Source organism: Oncorhynchus clarkii, chromosome 21 (assembly GCF_045791955.1).
Source record: "Oncorhynchus clarkii lewisi isolate Uvic-CL-2024 chromosome 21, UVic_Ocla_1.0, whole genome shotgun sequence".
In the NCBI taxonomy this organism is placed as follows: Eukaryota; Metazoa; Chordata; class Actinopteri; order Salmoniformes; family Salmonidae; genus Oncorhynchus; species Oncorhynchus clarkii.
In genome coordinates, this window is record NC_092167.1 from 12,264,967 (window position 1) to 12,279,721 (window position 14,755).

General features: G+C 43.9%; 2 protein-coding genes across 2 annotated transcripts; both read left to right on the top strand.

Moving 5' to 3' along the window:
- The first annotated feature begins 6,609 nt into the window (after nt 1-6,609).
- On the top strand, nt 6,610-8,401 carry LOC139379316 (small nuclear ribonucleoprotein F). The gene is made up of 4 exons (XM_071122117.1): nt 6,610-6,715; nt 7,010-7,135; nt 7,564-7,628; nt 8,134-8,401. The coding sequence occupies exons 1-4, from the start codon at nt 6,713-6,715 to the stop codon at nt 8,198-8,200; spliced, it is 261 nt and encodes an 86-aa protein (XP_070978218.1). The 5' UTR covers nt 6,610-6,712; the 3' UTR covers nt 8,201-8,401.
- Nucleotides 8,402-8,579: 178 nt separating this feature from the next.
- On the top strand, nt 8,580-13,927 carry LOC139378540 (amidohydrolase domain containing 1). Its single transcript, XM_071120813.1, has 8 exons — nt 8,580-8,817; nt 9,068-9,174; nt 9,836-9,900; nt 10,175-10,452; nt 12,311-12,536; nt 12,694-12,912; nt 13,076-13,236; nt 13,503-13,927. The coding sequence occupies exons 1-8, from the start codon at nt 8,687-8,689 to the stop codon at nt 13,606-13,608; spliced, it is 1,293 nt and encodes a 430-aa protein (XP_070976914.1). The 5' UTR covers nt 8,580-8,686; the 3' UTR covers nt 13,609-13,927.
- The last annotated feature ends 828 nt before the right edge of the window (nt 13,928-14,755 follow it).

Here is a 14,755-nt window from a genome sequence, read left to right on the forward strand (position 1 = left end):
CGTCTCTTTGCATTTTTCTCTTTAAAGGAACATTCCTGGTAGTCAGGAGCCAGTCGGTGTCAGGTCAGAGCTGGCACGCTGTGGTCATCCAAACCTCTCCAATCCACAGACACTCATCCGGATAAAAAAAATTAAATGCGGTAAAGTTTGACACTTCGTGGAAACAAAACAAAGGAACGCAGAATAACAACGCCAAGGGTCCAGAATGATTGAGGCTCGTGAGCTGAACAGGATTCACATTGGGGGAAATAGTTGCCCCTTTTTAGAAAGGAGACGAACCACTTTTCCATCCAACCTTTTTATGCGAATAAAGTAGGCCTACATGTCCCATAAAAAAAGTACAACATGCCTGATGGAAACAGCTAATATTGTCACTCAAATATAAGGTTGGATATTTTTGTGTAGGTTCATGTATTATGCGAGAAATGAAGGTGGAAACGCTTTTATGACCAAATATTGACATAACCATCATATCGAAGTAAATTTGGAGTCACGGATGACATGTTTATGTGGTCATCCCACTAGGACTCGGGAAAGCATACAGTTTATTTGGCTACAGATTAAATACATGATGATGAACTTCATAGGGTGGTGAAAGTGCAAGGTGATGAGGTTAATGCTACTTTCCAATTAATATCGAGGATCTTATTCTGGTGACTTGATGAATCCATGCTTGGCTGCCGTTTGACAAATTAAAACAATCTCACTCTTTTGGCCATAATAATCTTATCATGCGTAGACTGTACCCACAGCTGTATCTGCAAACTGGTGGCTAGAGCACATATGCCAATACCAGGGTGGGCACATTCGCTATATAACAAATGTTTTGTGACATCAGTAGAGTTGAAAATACAATGGAAACCCATTTAACTTTATTTTTTATTTTTATCTGTACATGGGAATTGAACCGCAACAGTTATTTTTATGTGTATTATGTCATCACACACAGACTTTTAGCACAAGTCAATTTGACGTAAACACATCAAATGCGCATATTTTACTTATGCAGATTTGAGAATATTCACAAGAAAATCTGTCACCAATTGGATGGAAACCTAGCTAGTGACCCACTTTTAACTAAAGTAACTGCCCAGTGTCATGTTATATGAGGAAATAGCAAGCATTTTTGAAACACCTGTTTGAGATACAAATTTGAGATTGGGGTTTTGAAGTGTTTTTTCTCCCATTTATGTTTTGGCCACAAATACCAGTGTAGGACGAGTTAAACCGAGAGAGATTTTCACTGGGCACTTACTTTAAAATTGTGGAGTTTGGGGGCCTCCTGAGTGGCACAATGGTCTAAGGCACTGCATCGCAGTGCTAGAGGCAGCACTACACACCTGGGTTTGATCCCAGGCTGTATCACAACCAGCCGTGATTGGGAGTCCCATAGGGCAGCGCCCAATTGGCCCAGCGTCGTCTGGGTTAGGGGAGGGTTTGGACGGGCAGGCTTTACTTGGCTCATCGCACTCTAGCGACTCCTTGTGGCGGGCCAGGCTCCTGCAGGCTGACACAGGTCATCAGTTGAACTGTGTTTCTTCCGAGACATTGGTGCGGCTGGCTTCCAGGTTAAGCGGGCGGGTGTTAAGAAGCAAGGTTTGGCGGGTCATGTTTTGGAGGAGGCATGACTCGAACTTTGCCTCCCAAGCCTGTTGGGGAGTTGCAGCGATGAGACAAAATCGAAATTGGGGAGAAAAAGGGGGTAAAATACAACAACAACAACAAAGACATTTGGGGTCACTTAAAAATGTCCTTGTTTTTCATACCTAGAAGGCCAGCATCCCAGAGTCGCCTCTTCATTGTTGACGTTGAGACTGGTGTTTTGCGGTCACTATTTAATGAAGCTGCCAGTTGAGGACTTGTGAGGCATCTGTTTCTCAAACTAGACACTCTAATGTACTTGTCCTCTTGCTCAGTTGTGCACCAGGGCCTCCCACTCCTCTTTCTATTCTGGTTAGAAACAGTTTGCGCTGTTCTGTAAAGGGAGTAGTACACAGCTTTGTACGAGATCTTCAGTTTCTTGGCAATTTCTCGCATGGAATAGCCTTCATTTCTCAGAGCAAGAATAGACTGACGAGTTTCAGAAGAAAGTTCTTTATTTCTGGCCATTTTGAGCCTGTAATCGAACCCACAAATGCTGATGCTCCAGATACTCAACTAGTCTAAAGAAGGCCAGTTTTATTGCTTCTTTAAGCAGAACAACAGTTTTCAGCTGTGCTAACATAATTGCAAAAGGGTTTTCTAATGATCAATTAGCCTTTTAAAATGATCAACTTGGATTAGCTAACACAATGTGCCATTGGAACACAGGAGTGATGGTTGCAGATAATGAGCCTCTGTACAGCTATGTAGATATTCCATAAAAAATATTCTGTTTCTAGCTACAATAGTCATTTACAACATTAACAATGTATACACTGTATTTATGATCAATTTGATGTTATTTTAATTTTCAAAAAAATAGCTTTTCTTTCAAAAACAAGGACATTTGTAAGTGACCTCAAACTTTTGACCGGTAGTGTATATATATGGGGAGTTTGGTCACTTGGCTAAATACACTTATGCATGGGCTATGTTGACAATATGCTACTGATGGCCTATCCAAAATCCCAGCCAATTGGAGTGGAATGCAAGCCAATTGAGAATTATTAACTGATCTGTTTTATGTAGTACCAATTAATTAATTAACTACCCTGGCCTATGCAGAGATGATTATACCAGGGGTTGGCCTTTTAATTCCTAGATGAATTTTTAATAGCCTACCAAAGTCCTGCTTCCGTTTCCAAAGGACTCTTAAAGGGATACTTTGGAATTTTGGCAAAGAGTTCCCCAGAGTCAGACGAACTCGTGGATACCATTTTTAGGTCTCTGTGTCCATTATGAAGGCAGTAAGAGGTATTTTCGCGAGCCAATGCTAACTAGCGTTAGCGCAATGACTGGGAGTCTATACGGATCTGCTAGCATGCAGATGCCCATAGACTTCCAGTAATTGCGCCAATGCTAGTTAGCAAGCTCCGCTAGCGCTTGTTATCAACTTCCTTCAAACTGCACATAGAGACATAAAAATGGTACCCACGAGTTCATCTGACTCAGGGGAAGTCGATAAAGGGTATTGCCAAAATCCCAAAATATCCATTTAATAATGACAGCAATACATCTTATTGTAGGCCTAATATTATAGGCAAAATCTCAATAATATTATAACTTCTCATCTTGTCATTAGGCCTATATAAAAGTGTAGCTGGTGACAGTGCTGCTTAGGATATGGGGTTTGATTATAGCATATTCTCTCTCTGCAATAGGCTACACGCTTCCAAATATTGTGACATTTGAGCTAAATCAGTAACAAACAGTGTCTGTGTACATGTTGCCCTCGTGTGGTCAGTGCTGGCGATGAGCATTATACAGTAGGACAGTGAAGTCATGATGCTGCATTGGTATTCAGGAATGATGTGGGGCTCTGACACTCAATTCCCCCCCCCCCCCCCCCTTTAGCTCAGTGATCTCCTGCTCTAATTCTTTGATAGGCCCTCAACCGCCTCCTCTCTGCTGCTTTCTGCTTCACCTCAATGAGCCCAGCATGGCTACTCTGCATGGAGCCCACCAGAGCAGACCTGCATACTGTCTAATATATTTTATTCTCTGTTTTGCTGAAAGCTCTAGTTCTCCTGGATTATATCCTGCACTTCTGTTTCCATCTTCCCCATGAGTCTTCATCCCTGCACATCTATTACACAATAGACAATGGGACATGTCAGTGTTATCCTAGGTCATGCATGCAGCAGCTCATGATTAGTGATAGTTTAACTATCCTTTAACAGTATAAGAGTTTTCCCATGATACATACCTAGGTGTATGTCTGTTTATACAACCAGACACACACAAACACACACCCGCTCACACAATGCCCTTTTATGCCCTTTATCGCCTCGTAACACTCACTTCTGTCATCATGAAGTACTTTGAGAGACTAGTGAAGGATCATATCACCTCCACCCTACCTGATACCCTAGACCCACCCACACTTTGCTTACTGCCCCAATAGGTCCACAGACGAAGCAATCGCCATCACACTGCACACTGCCCTATCCCATCTGGACAAGAGGAATACCTATGTAAGAATGCTGTTCATTGACTACAGCTCAGCATTTAACACCATAGTACCCTCCAAACTCATCATTACGCTCGAGAATCTGGGTCTCGACACAGCCTTGTGCAACTGGGTCCTTGACTTTCTGACGCCCCCAGGTGGTGAGGGTAGGAAACAACATCTCCACCCCGCTGATCCTCAACACTGGGGCCCCACAAGGGTGGGTTCTCAGCCCTCTTCTGTACTCCTTGTTTAACCATGACTGCGTGACTGCGTCAATCATGACTGTGTCAATCATCAAGTTTGCAGACGACACTACAGTGGTAGGCTTGATTACCAACAATGACGAGACGCCCCCAGCTAGGTGAGGGCCCTCGGAGTGTGGTGTCAGGAAAATAACCTCTCACTCAACGTCAACAAAACAAAGCAGATGATTGTGGACTTCAGGAAACAGCAGAGGGAGCACCCCCCTATCCACATCGATGGGACAGTAGTGGAGAAGGTGGAAAGTTTTAAGTTCCTTGGCGTACACATCACAGACAAACTGAAATGGTCCACCCACGCAGACAGCGTGGTGAAGAAGGCACAACAGCGCCTCTTCAACCTCAGGAGGCTGAAGAAATTTGGCTTGTCACCTAAATTTGGCTTGTCACCTATCACCGCCTGGTATGGAAACTACTCCGCCCACAACTGCAAGGCTCTCCAGAGGGTAGTGCGGTCTGCACAACGCATCACCGGGGGCAAACTACCTGCCTTCCAGGACACCTACAGCACCCGATGTCACAGGGAGGCCAAAAAGATCATCAAGGACAACATCCACCCGAGCAACTGCCTGTTCACCTCGCTATCATCCAGAAGGCGAGGTCAGTACAGGTGCATCAAAGCAGGGACCGAGAGACTGAAAAACAGCTTCTATCTCAAGGCCATCAGACTGTTAAACAGCCATCACTAACATAGAGTGGCTGCTGCCAACATACAGACTCAAATCTCTGGCCACTTTAATAAATTGATTTAATAAGGTATCACTAGTCACTTTAAATAACGCCATTTTAATAATGTCTACACATCCTACATTACTCATCTCATATCGTGTTTATACTGTATTCTATACCATCTACTGTATCTAGCCTATGCCGCACGGCCATCGCTCATCCATACATATTCTTATTCATCCCTTTACATTTGTGTGTATAAGGTAGTTGTTGTGAATTTGTTAGATTACTTGTTAGATATTACTACACTGTTGGAACTAGAAGCACAAGCATTTCGCTACACTCAAATTAACATCTGCTAACCATGTGTATGTGACCAATAAAATTTGATTTCATTTGACACACACACACACACACACACACACACACACACACACACACACACACACACACACACACACACACACACACACACACACACACACACACACACACACACACACCTGAACATGCTCACACAAACACATTAACATTGATGTAAGGACATCAGTAATGTAAAGACGGTTTAGTGTAATTTCAAAGGAATTTCCACTTAAACCATCCCTTGCTGTTGGAAGTATTATTCATGATCTCAAGTTCAAACTTGCCAAACGGTTTAGTAAGAGTAAAGAGTGCTGCCAGACAGACCCAGATATGACAGTTTACCTCTATGCCATAAGTTCTTCATGCAATTCCAGACAAAACATATTCATTTATTGAAAATAAATAAACATTATATTTGAAATTAAATGCAGATTTCAAATCTTGTTTCAAATGTTTTTAATTCAATTACAATGACCTTGGACACCAGTGGTTTCCATTGATGGGCCACTCCTCCTGGGACATGACTGAAGACTGGGTTTTGGCTTGAAAACATAGAATTTGTTTATTTGCTGCGTTACATAGAAATTAGTAAAGCTTTATCTAGGTAGATTACATCCATTGATAGTAAATAAGTCACATCACAGCTCAAAGATTTTTGGGAAGTGGACCGAGGTGCAGTACTCAACACGATAACCACTATAACCGCCAGAGGGCGCCATTATCCCATACACATGGGCAGTCTTTTGAATAAAATGCAACCATTTGAAGATGGATATGGATAAATCAAATCAAAATCAAATCAAATCAAATCAAATCAAATTTTATTTGTCACATACACATGGTTAGCAGATGTTAATGCGAGTGTAGCGAAATGCTTGTGCTTCTAGTTCCGACAATGCAGTAATAACCAACAAGTAATCTAACTAACAATTCCTTATTTTTTTTAATAACACGTAAAAAAACAAAAAACTGCATAGTTTCCTAGGAACGCGAAGCGAGGCGGCCATCTCTGTCGGCGCCGGAAGTAGAAATATAATAGTTTACTGTCCTTTACTTATCTATAACATTTTCCGTTAAAATATCTGCCCCAATGAGCAATGAACATGGAAATGTAAATCATGTCTCTTAATTTTTGCCCCTCAGTACACTAGGTGGCGGTACATAAATATTTCGAGCTCTTCTTCTCAATTGATTAACATTTGTTTTGGGTCAAAGTTGATTTGCTCCAGTTTCCTGGTTTCTGCGGCAATGCGTGCTAGTCTGGACGTTTTTGTGTCGAAAAGATAGTAAAGTACTAAGATATAATAGCACCACATTTCGCACAGCAATGGTGAGTGTTGACATGGTTGGTTATAATACAATTGCCAGGATCTTTTGAAAAGAAAAACGGATCAGCAGTTGAGTTGGGTGCCTTTTTCCAGCAAGCTAACGTTATCCCATTCATTCATTGGAGTGAATGAGCAGCACATAAAGTAATGTTGCAGATTGAAATCTAATATGCGTTTCATTGCATGGTGATATACGTATGTTCTTCCCTACACATGGGTCTGGACGTTCTATTTTGTTATATTAAATTATTACCCATAACAATAATCCCACCGTCTTCCCGTTGCTGTGTGTGTAGAGTTTACCTCTGAACCCCAAGCCCTTCCTGAACGGCCTGACAGGCAAGCCGGTGATGGTGAAGCTGAAGTGGGGGATGGAGTACAAGGGCTACCTAGTGTCTGTGGACAGCTACATGAACATGCAGGTGAGGAGCACATCTGGACACGTGTGCTTTTAGAAACGCCGGTGTATTTACATACGCTAACGTTGCTTTCAATTGGATTGGATTGCACAAAAACAGTCCGTGGGAAGCCAGAAGTCAAAAACAATTCCATTTCAGTTTACAGTGCTGGTGGGCAGGACGATTAGTCATTATGACGGAATTTTAGACAATATCTAAAGGATTGTATTATTAAACAGACTTTCCAAATGTGGGTCTGTTGTAGACCCACTTTCTTTCTGCTTATCTCATGTCAAAATAAAAGTCCCCCACAAGTTATTAATTTTTTTGTCCACATATGCTGCATGTGCAAGACTTGTATTTTGCACTAACCTGGACAGTGTGTGTGTGTGTGGCTGGTGCAGATTAATGCCAATGTAAATTTGTCATGTTTTTGTCATTGGTTTCAACAGTTGGCGAACACAGAAGAGTATGTGGATGGAGCGTTGGCTGGTCACCTTGGAGAAGTACTTGTTAGGTAAATAAGAGCCCTCTTCTGGATTCTCTACAATGTTGCCTTCTGCCTCTTGTCCTTCACTCCTGAGGTGATCAAGATTGACAATGACTGCGTTCATGAAATATCTACCTCTCTTAGAGCAGTGACCTGGGGTGTATTCATTAGTGTAGACTGTTTCAACAGAAAGTGTTTTGCAACAAAAACAGGTTTCATATTGAACAAGTTCAGGAAAGTCCCTCAAAGTCCCACTTCGTCTTGTTTGATTTGTAGTAAATAATACCCAGTTCAAGAAAACGGGGAGGGAAGGAAGTATTTGTTGAAATCAAATATTTTCTGCAATAGAATGTAACTCTATTCTGATTTATTGGTTGAACTGCAAGTCAACCCTTTAATGAATACCAGTAGAAATGTATTCTCCCTGCACTTCTGTATCCAGCATACTTCTAGTGTGACTGATGCAGATGTTTGATAGTGGCTGTTCAGTGTAATTCTCTTTGATCTAAAGTGCGTAATTCTCTACCCACAGGTGCAATAATGTTTTATATATTAGAGGAGTGGAGGAAGAAGAGGAGGACGGAGAAATGAAAGAATGATGGCGAGGATGAGACATCTGGATGAGTGTTTAAATCTTAGTTGTTTTTTTTTTCATTTTCACTATGTGGAAAATTGACCCTTGGGGAAGCAAGTTAGTTTTATATGTGTGAAACTTTTCTCTTCTTCTACTGTTTATGATCAGTATGTATTATCACTGTAGAAAAAAAAATAAAAGGATGTTTATTGTACCCATTCCTAAACCTGCTGTCTGGTGGTATTATTACAGGTTTGTGAGGGAGGTGATTGATGTGGTGTCTCAACCTTATTATCAAACACTACACATTGAACAGAGCCTGTCAATCAATGTACAGTATTCCTCATTTTCAAAGCCCCTCCCAGGATTTGGCTCTTGCACTTTGAACACCTGTTGAGCACATATTTACTTTCCCCCAAACCACTAGAAAGTGACAGCGAGGCGACATAGGAATAGAGGTGACTTACACAAGTAATTCAACATTTTAAAGTTTAATTTCGACTATTTCAAAATGTCCAACAAACTTTTGGTAAAGAACGCGAAACAGGTGGTTTTAATTTGCAACAACGGTGAGAAGTTCCTGACGAAGGATGGGATGCAAAAGCTGTGTGTGATTGAGAACAGTAGTTTGGTTATCGGGAGGTAAGTCGAAACATTGTATCATTAATGTCCGATATAGGGTTGCAGATTGCAACATTGTTTAATATTCAGTGGTTTGGCTACTAGTTATTGTTTGTTACAATTTGGTTAGAACGAGTTGACAGCGACTGTCAAACGTCGCAGACTACAAATTGCCCTAACGTGCTCTGAAAGTAAAATTTAATTTTGGCCTAAACCAGATGCTATTCCACCGCAAACTATTGATTAAAAGAGCTGTGTATTGTTCGTGCAGCGACGGCCTGATAAAGGATATTGGACCAGCGAGCACCATTGATTTCCAATATGCAGGGGTCTCGTTTGATAAAGTCATCGATGCAACTGGCATGTGTGTCATTCCAGGCAAGTATCAGTGCAATACACCACCCTGGACAATAGGGGGCGGTATATCTAGGTGTGCACACCGGTGTAAACATGGTTTGCGCTATCTGGGATCCTTAATCCTAACCATAACCTTTTCCTAATCCTAAATTTAACCCATACCATTTTAAATGGCAACTTCAATGGGGTAGGGATGTCCCAAGGATACTGGATAGCAAGAGCCATGTAAACATGCAACTTTGGCCACGTTTATTTGCCAAACGTTGTCGAACTGTGCAAATAGAATTGCCATGAATAGGGCCGACATTATTCCGTCAGTGCACAGGAGGTTGGTGGCACATTAATTGGGGAGCACGGGCTCGTGGTAATGACTGGAGCAGAATCAGTGGAATGGTATCAAATACATCAAACACTTGGTTTCCATGTGTTTGATACCATTCCATTTGCTCTGTTCTGGCCATTATTATGAACCATTCTCCCCTCAGCAGCCTCCTGTGTGTCAGAGAGCCATGTTTGGTCTACATAGCATATTTTTTATTTGAATGTTCCAAAATGTTAGGTCCTGCCGAACGCACCCCTGTTCTATTGATACAAATATTTGAATCATTGGTTTATTGTTCTATCATGTAGAGAATTAGGTTTTACAGAAATGCAGTTGTGCTCTTTGATTATTGCGTTTCAGGACTGGTTGATGCACACACCCACCCCGTATGGGCTGGAGACAGGGTGCATGAATTTGCCATGAAGGTAAATATGACTTCCATGGGTCCTGTCCCCTCTGCCTCAACAGCTTGTAATATGACTCATCTTTCAGAGTAAAGCTTTATATGGCGTTTACACAAGCAGCCCAATTCTGATATTTTTTTCCACAAATTGGTATTTTTACCAATCGCATCAGATCGTTTCACACAATATCTTTTTCAGAGCTGATCTGATTTTTCAAAAGTCCAATTAGTGAAAAAATATACGAATTGGGCTACCTGTCAAAACGCAGCCTAGGTAATATTGTGTGTGCTTACAGTTGGCTGGTGCCACCTACATGGATGTGCACCGTGCCGGAGGAGGGATCCACTTCACAGTGGAGCACACCCGGGCTGCTCTTGCCTCCACCCTGCTGGCCTCTCTGACAGGCAGGCTGGGTCGGATGCAGCGGGCAGGCACTACCCTGGTGGAGTGTAAGAGTGGCTACGGCCTGGAGCTGCAGACAGAGCTGAAGATGCTGGAGGTCATCGAGATGGCCAGACGTACCCTGCCAATCAATATATCGTCTACCTACTGTGGCGCACACGCCGTCCCTAAGTACTGAACACACACTCTACACCAGTGGTACTAGGACCACCGGGGGTAGTTGGCCTATCCACAGGGGGTAGTTGGCCTATCCACAGGGGGTACTTGGCCTATCCACAGAGGGTAGTTGGCCTATCCACAGGGGGTAGTTGGCCTATCCACAGGGGGTAGTTGGCCTATCCACAGGGGGTACTTGGCCTATCCACAGGGGGTAGTTGGCCTATCCACAGGGGGTAGTTGGCCTATCCACAGGGGGTAGTTGGCCTATCCACAGGGGGTAGTTGGCCTATCCACAGAGGGTACTTGGTCTATCCACAGGGGGTAGTTGGCCTATCCACAAGGGGTAGTTGGTCTATCCACAGGGGTTAGTTGACCTATCCACAGGGGTTAGTTGGCCTATCCACAGGGGTTAGTTGGCCTATCCACAGGGGGTAGTTGCCTATCCACAGGGGTTAGTTGGCCTATCCACAGGGGTTAGTTGGCCTATCCACAGGGGTTAGTTGGCCTATCCACAGGGGTTAGTTGGCCTATCCACAGGGGGTAGTTGGCCTATTGTGGTGGCATTTCTCTGCTTTACCAAATGAGGAGAGTTACAAACTTCACACACCAGTCAGAGTTACACTTAAACTACATATTTTTAATAAGAGCTTTGCAATAGCCTTTTTGACTTTCAATGATGCGCTATCTCTAATGAACCATTGAAAAGTACCAACAGAAAAGTACAAAGATATTTTATAGCCAAGATACACCCCTCTCAAATTACACTGACGAACCACAGATCTTAGGAACAGTTCATAAATAAATACTTTTTCTTGAGAAAGGAGTATCCCTTAACATTCGCTATAAATTATCGTTCAGTTTGGTCACTCAGACAAGGTTCTAATCTCATTCCTGGTACTTCATAGTTCAAAAAACACCAACTCATCCAATGGCATATATCAATTGTCAACTCTAGATACTCCCATCTCAAGTAAACCCCCTCTTGACCACACTCCTGGACATGCTCACTGAGGGGAGTGAGCCTCTAGGTCATACACTATCCCAGGATAAGTGTAAGATCAGAGAGGACATACAATGTTTCCAGACACTACCATACACCTCCCCCCAATGGGAAAAGGAGGGAGTGACTGGCGCACAGACATTGCGGAGACAAGTAATTGGTTCCCCATTAATCACGCCATCCCTTCACATGGTTTAAGAATAGGTAAAGACACATTCACATATGAAAAACAATGTTCCATTCTGCTCTCTCCCCTCTCTGGGCCCCAGGTGACTGAGCCCCAGCTGAGGGAAAAGTGCAACTGCCAACACTAGAGTCCAAAAGGATACATTCTAATGACAAGTATCTCACATAAGCATATTATGCAAATAAAACATCTTAATTATCTATGTTACCCAACTAATTCTGATTCATCTGCCACACTATCCACAGGGGGTAGTTGGCCTATCCACATGGGGTAGTTGGTCTATCCACAGGGGGTAGTTGGCCTATCCACATGGGGTAGTTGGTCTATCCACAGGGGGTAGTTGGTCTATCCACAGGGGGTAGTTGGCCTATCCACAGGGGGTAGTTGGCCTATCCACAGGGGTTAGTTGGCCTATCCACAGGGGGTAGTTGGTCTATCCACAGGAGGTAGTTGAGAAGACTCATGACACCATAGACAAGCTGGTAAAATGCACACGAGGTGGTACTTCAGAGGTATTCTGGACAGAGCAAAAATTCCCCATCCTGAACAGACACCTCACTTCCACCCCGTCATGACCTGTTGAGGTTATGTATTACATTCACCCACACCCATACAGCTAACCCTACTGACTTTCGTCCTCACTAGGTGTTATTAAATACCCACCCCTTCTGATTCTTTCCCAGGGGTAAGACTGTTGCAGAGGCGACAACAGACATCCTTAAGGTCCAGTTGCCGCGGCTGCGTGAGCGTATGTCAGCGGGGGCCCTGAGGGTGGACAACATAGATGTGTTCTGTGAGCAGGGTGTGTTTGACCTGTCCTCCACACGCTCCATCCTGCAGGCTGGCCTGGACATGGGCCTCAACATCAACTTCCACGGAGACGAGCTGCACCCCATGAACTCTGCACAGGTACGCATCATCAACCTGCACCTCTCTTCTGTCACTGGTGTAACAACAGCTGGTTTACTACCTGTACGTATTATTTAAGTGTCTATGGTACTGTCCATCTCACTTAACCATTCCTGTATTGTGTGTGTGTGTGTGTGTGTTTCTCTGGTGGTGCTAGCTGGGGGCAGAGCTTGGTGCCTTGGCTATCAGTCACCTGGAGGAGGTGACAGATGAGGGCATCGCTGCCATGGCGACAGCTAAGACCACCGCCATCCTGCTCCCAACCACTGCTTACATCCTACGGTTGCCCCAGCCACGGGCCCGAGACATGCTGGAGGCTGGGGTCATTGTTGCCCTGGGCAGTGACTTCAACCCTAATGCCTACTGTTGCTCGATGGTGGGTACCAGAGGACGGGGGGTGGAGGAGGAAAGTTAGGGGGGAAAGATGGAGGGGGCTGTGGGGGTAAGTTCAATGAGTTAGTGGGAGAAGGTAAAAAGCCTATTCCTCTATATAGCGATCCCTCTGTCATCATCTCTTTATCCCTCTCTGTCTATCCCAGCCAGTGGTGATGCACCTGGCGTGTGTGAACATGAGGATGTCCATGCCTGAAGCTCTGGCCGCCGCCACCATCAACGCAGCCTACGCCCTGGGCCGCTCTCACACGCACGGCTCCCTGGAGGTCAACAAACACGGCGACCTGCTGGTCCTCAACGCACCACGGTAAAGTTACTGTCAATAAATGCTACTATATTTTAAGAGCTGGCTTGATTTACTGGTCAGACACCACAGTGTATGTTCCAGTTGACCGTTAAGTCATCTAGCTGCTGAAGGTTATCTTGTAATTGTGGTGAGGACTGTGTATGGCGTTGTCTAAAATGCAGTAGCTGTGTGAATGGAACCGGTTGGTTTGTGTGAGTGAGACTACCTAAGGTTGTGTTGTGTGTGTGTGTGTGTGTGTGGACTGACAGTGTTGTGTTGTCCGGCAGGTGGGAGCATCTCATCTACCAGTTAGGAGGACACCAGGAACTGATCCGCTACGTTGTCATCAGGGGCAACGTCGTCTACAACAACGACAAAACCATGGACTTCTAACTCCAAAATTGGTTTTGAATAATTGTTCTTCCCCCAGACATAGTCTCACACGGCCCTTAGCCCCGTGGCCTAGTGGACAGGGCTGTGTGTCCCTATAAATGGACACAGCTCACAGTCAAGGTTTTGTAAATAGACAGTTAATATTAACCAGATATTCAGTGTCAGTGGGGTATGTGGTAACATTTGAGTATCGGCTTTGAACCATTGTTTCTCCAATCTCCAAATTACTGTAGAGTTGGGTAGGGTTCATATCCAGTAAGTGTTTGTTAAAAATAACGTGATTTAAATGTTTTTCTTACCATAAACAAAAGTCTCCATTCTTGCGCTGTCATTTTTTTGCCCTGTTTTAGGTTGGAGACCTTCTGACCCTTGGTTCCTCTCGTTCTTGCTCTGTTAATCTTTCGCCCTTCAGCTCTACACCCCTCCCCTTCCTGTCTCTCTCTCTCTGAGGTTGTAGAAGAGTTAGTAAAGCTAACACAGGTGAGTGAATCATTAGTGAGGAAGCTCAGCCTGTAGAACATGGTACTATCTGCCAGCTCAACTGATCAAGCATACCAGTAGTGTTGCAAGGGGACTGTGCTCAGTATGATCCAGTAGTGTTGCAAGGGGACTGTGCTCAGTATGATCCAGTCCTGTGTGTGACACTGGAGCATGGTTGCGCGAGTGCTAAAGAGGTGCTGCCACTCAAAGATGGTATGGGAAAAAAATCTCCAGAAAAAAGTGGACACTTAGTATTTAAATGAAGAGTTGCCTACAGTTAAAAACTAAGTGTCCACTTTTTTTCTGGAGATTTTCTTCATAACCACTGCTCTGAAGTTGCAGGCCCCCCCCAGGGAGTTAACCACCCCCGCTTATTGCTCCAACCATCTTTGTGTGGCACCCTTGACTCAGAGGCCCAATAGGCAACCATGAGCCAGAGCCAGCAACTAGGTTCAGACCTACAACCCTGTACTTATGGGTCAAGAGCCTTACACCAGAGCCACAGACTCCTTCACACTCCCCTCTGGATGTTTGACATAGAGAATTGTTGAAATGTACATTAAAGCATAAGATATGAGGTTTGAACCCATAACCTCTAGGTAGGAGGCAGAGATTTAAGTACCGAAATGCTTCACATTTCTCCCTCTACTCTTTCTGTAACGGATAA

Coding starts and splice junctions, on each gene's coding strand:
- LOC139379316 (XM_071122117.1), top strand. Junction 7,136..7,563: donor ACAGCTACATGAACATGCAG/GTGAGGAGCACA, acceptor TGGTTTCAACAG/TTGGCGAACACAGAAGAGTA. Junction 7,629..8,133: donor CTTGGAGAAGTACTTGTTAG/GTAAATAAGAGC, acceptor CTCTACCCACAG/GTGCAATAATGTTTTATATA.
- LOC139378540 (XM_071120813.1), top strand. CDS start 8,687: ATGTCCAACAAACTTTTGGTAAAGAACGCGAAACAGGTGGTTTTAATT. Junction 9,175..9,835: donor TGGCATGTGTGTCATTCCAG/GCAAGTATCAGT, acceptor ATTGCGTTTCAG/GACTGGTTGATGCACACACC. Junction 13,237..13,502: donor CTGGTCCTCAACGCACCACG/GTAAAGTTACTG, acceptor GTTGTCCGGCAG/GTGGGAGCATCTCATCTACC.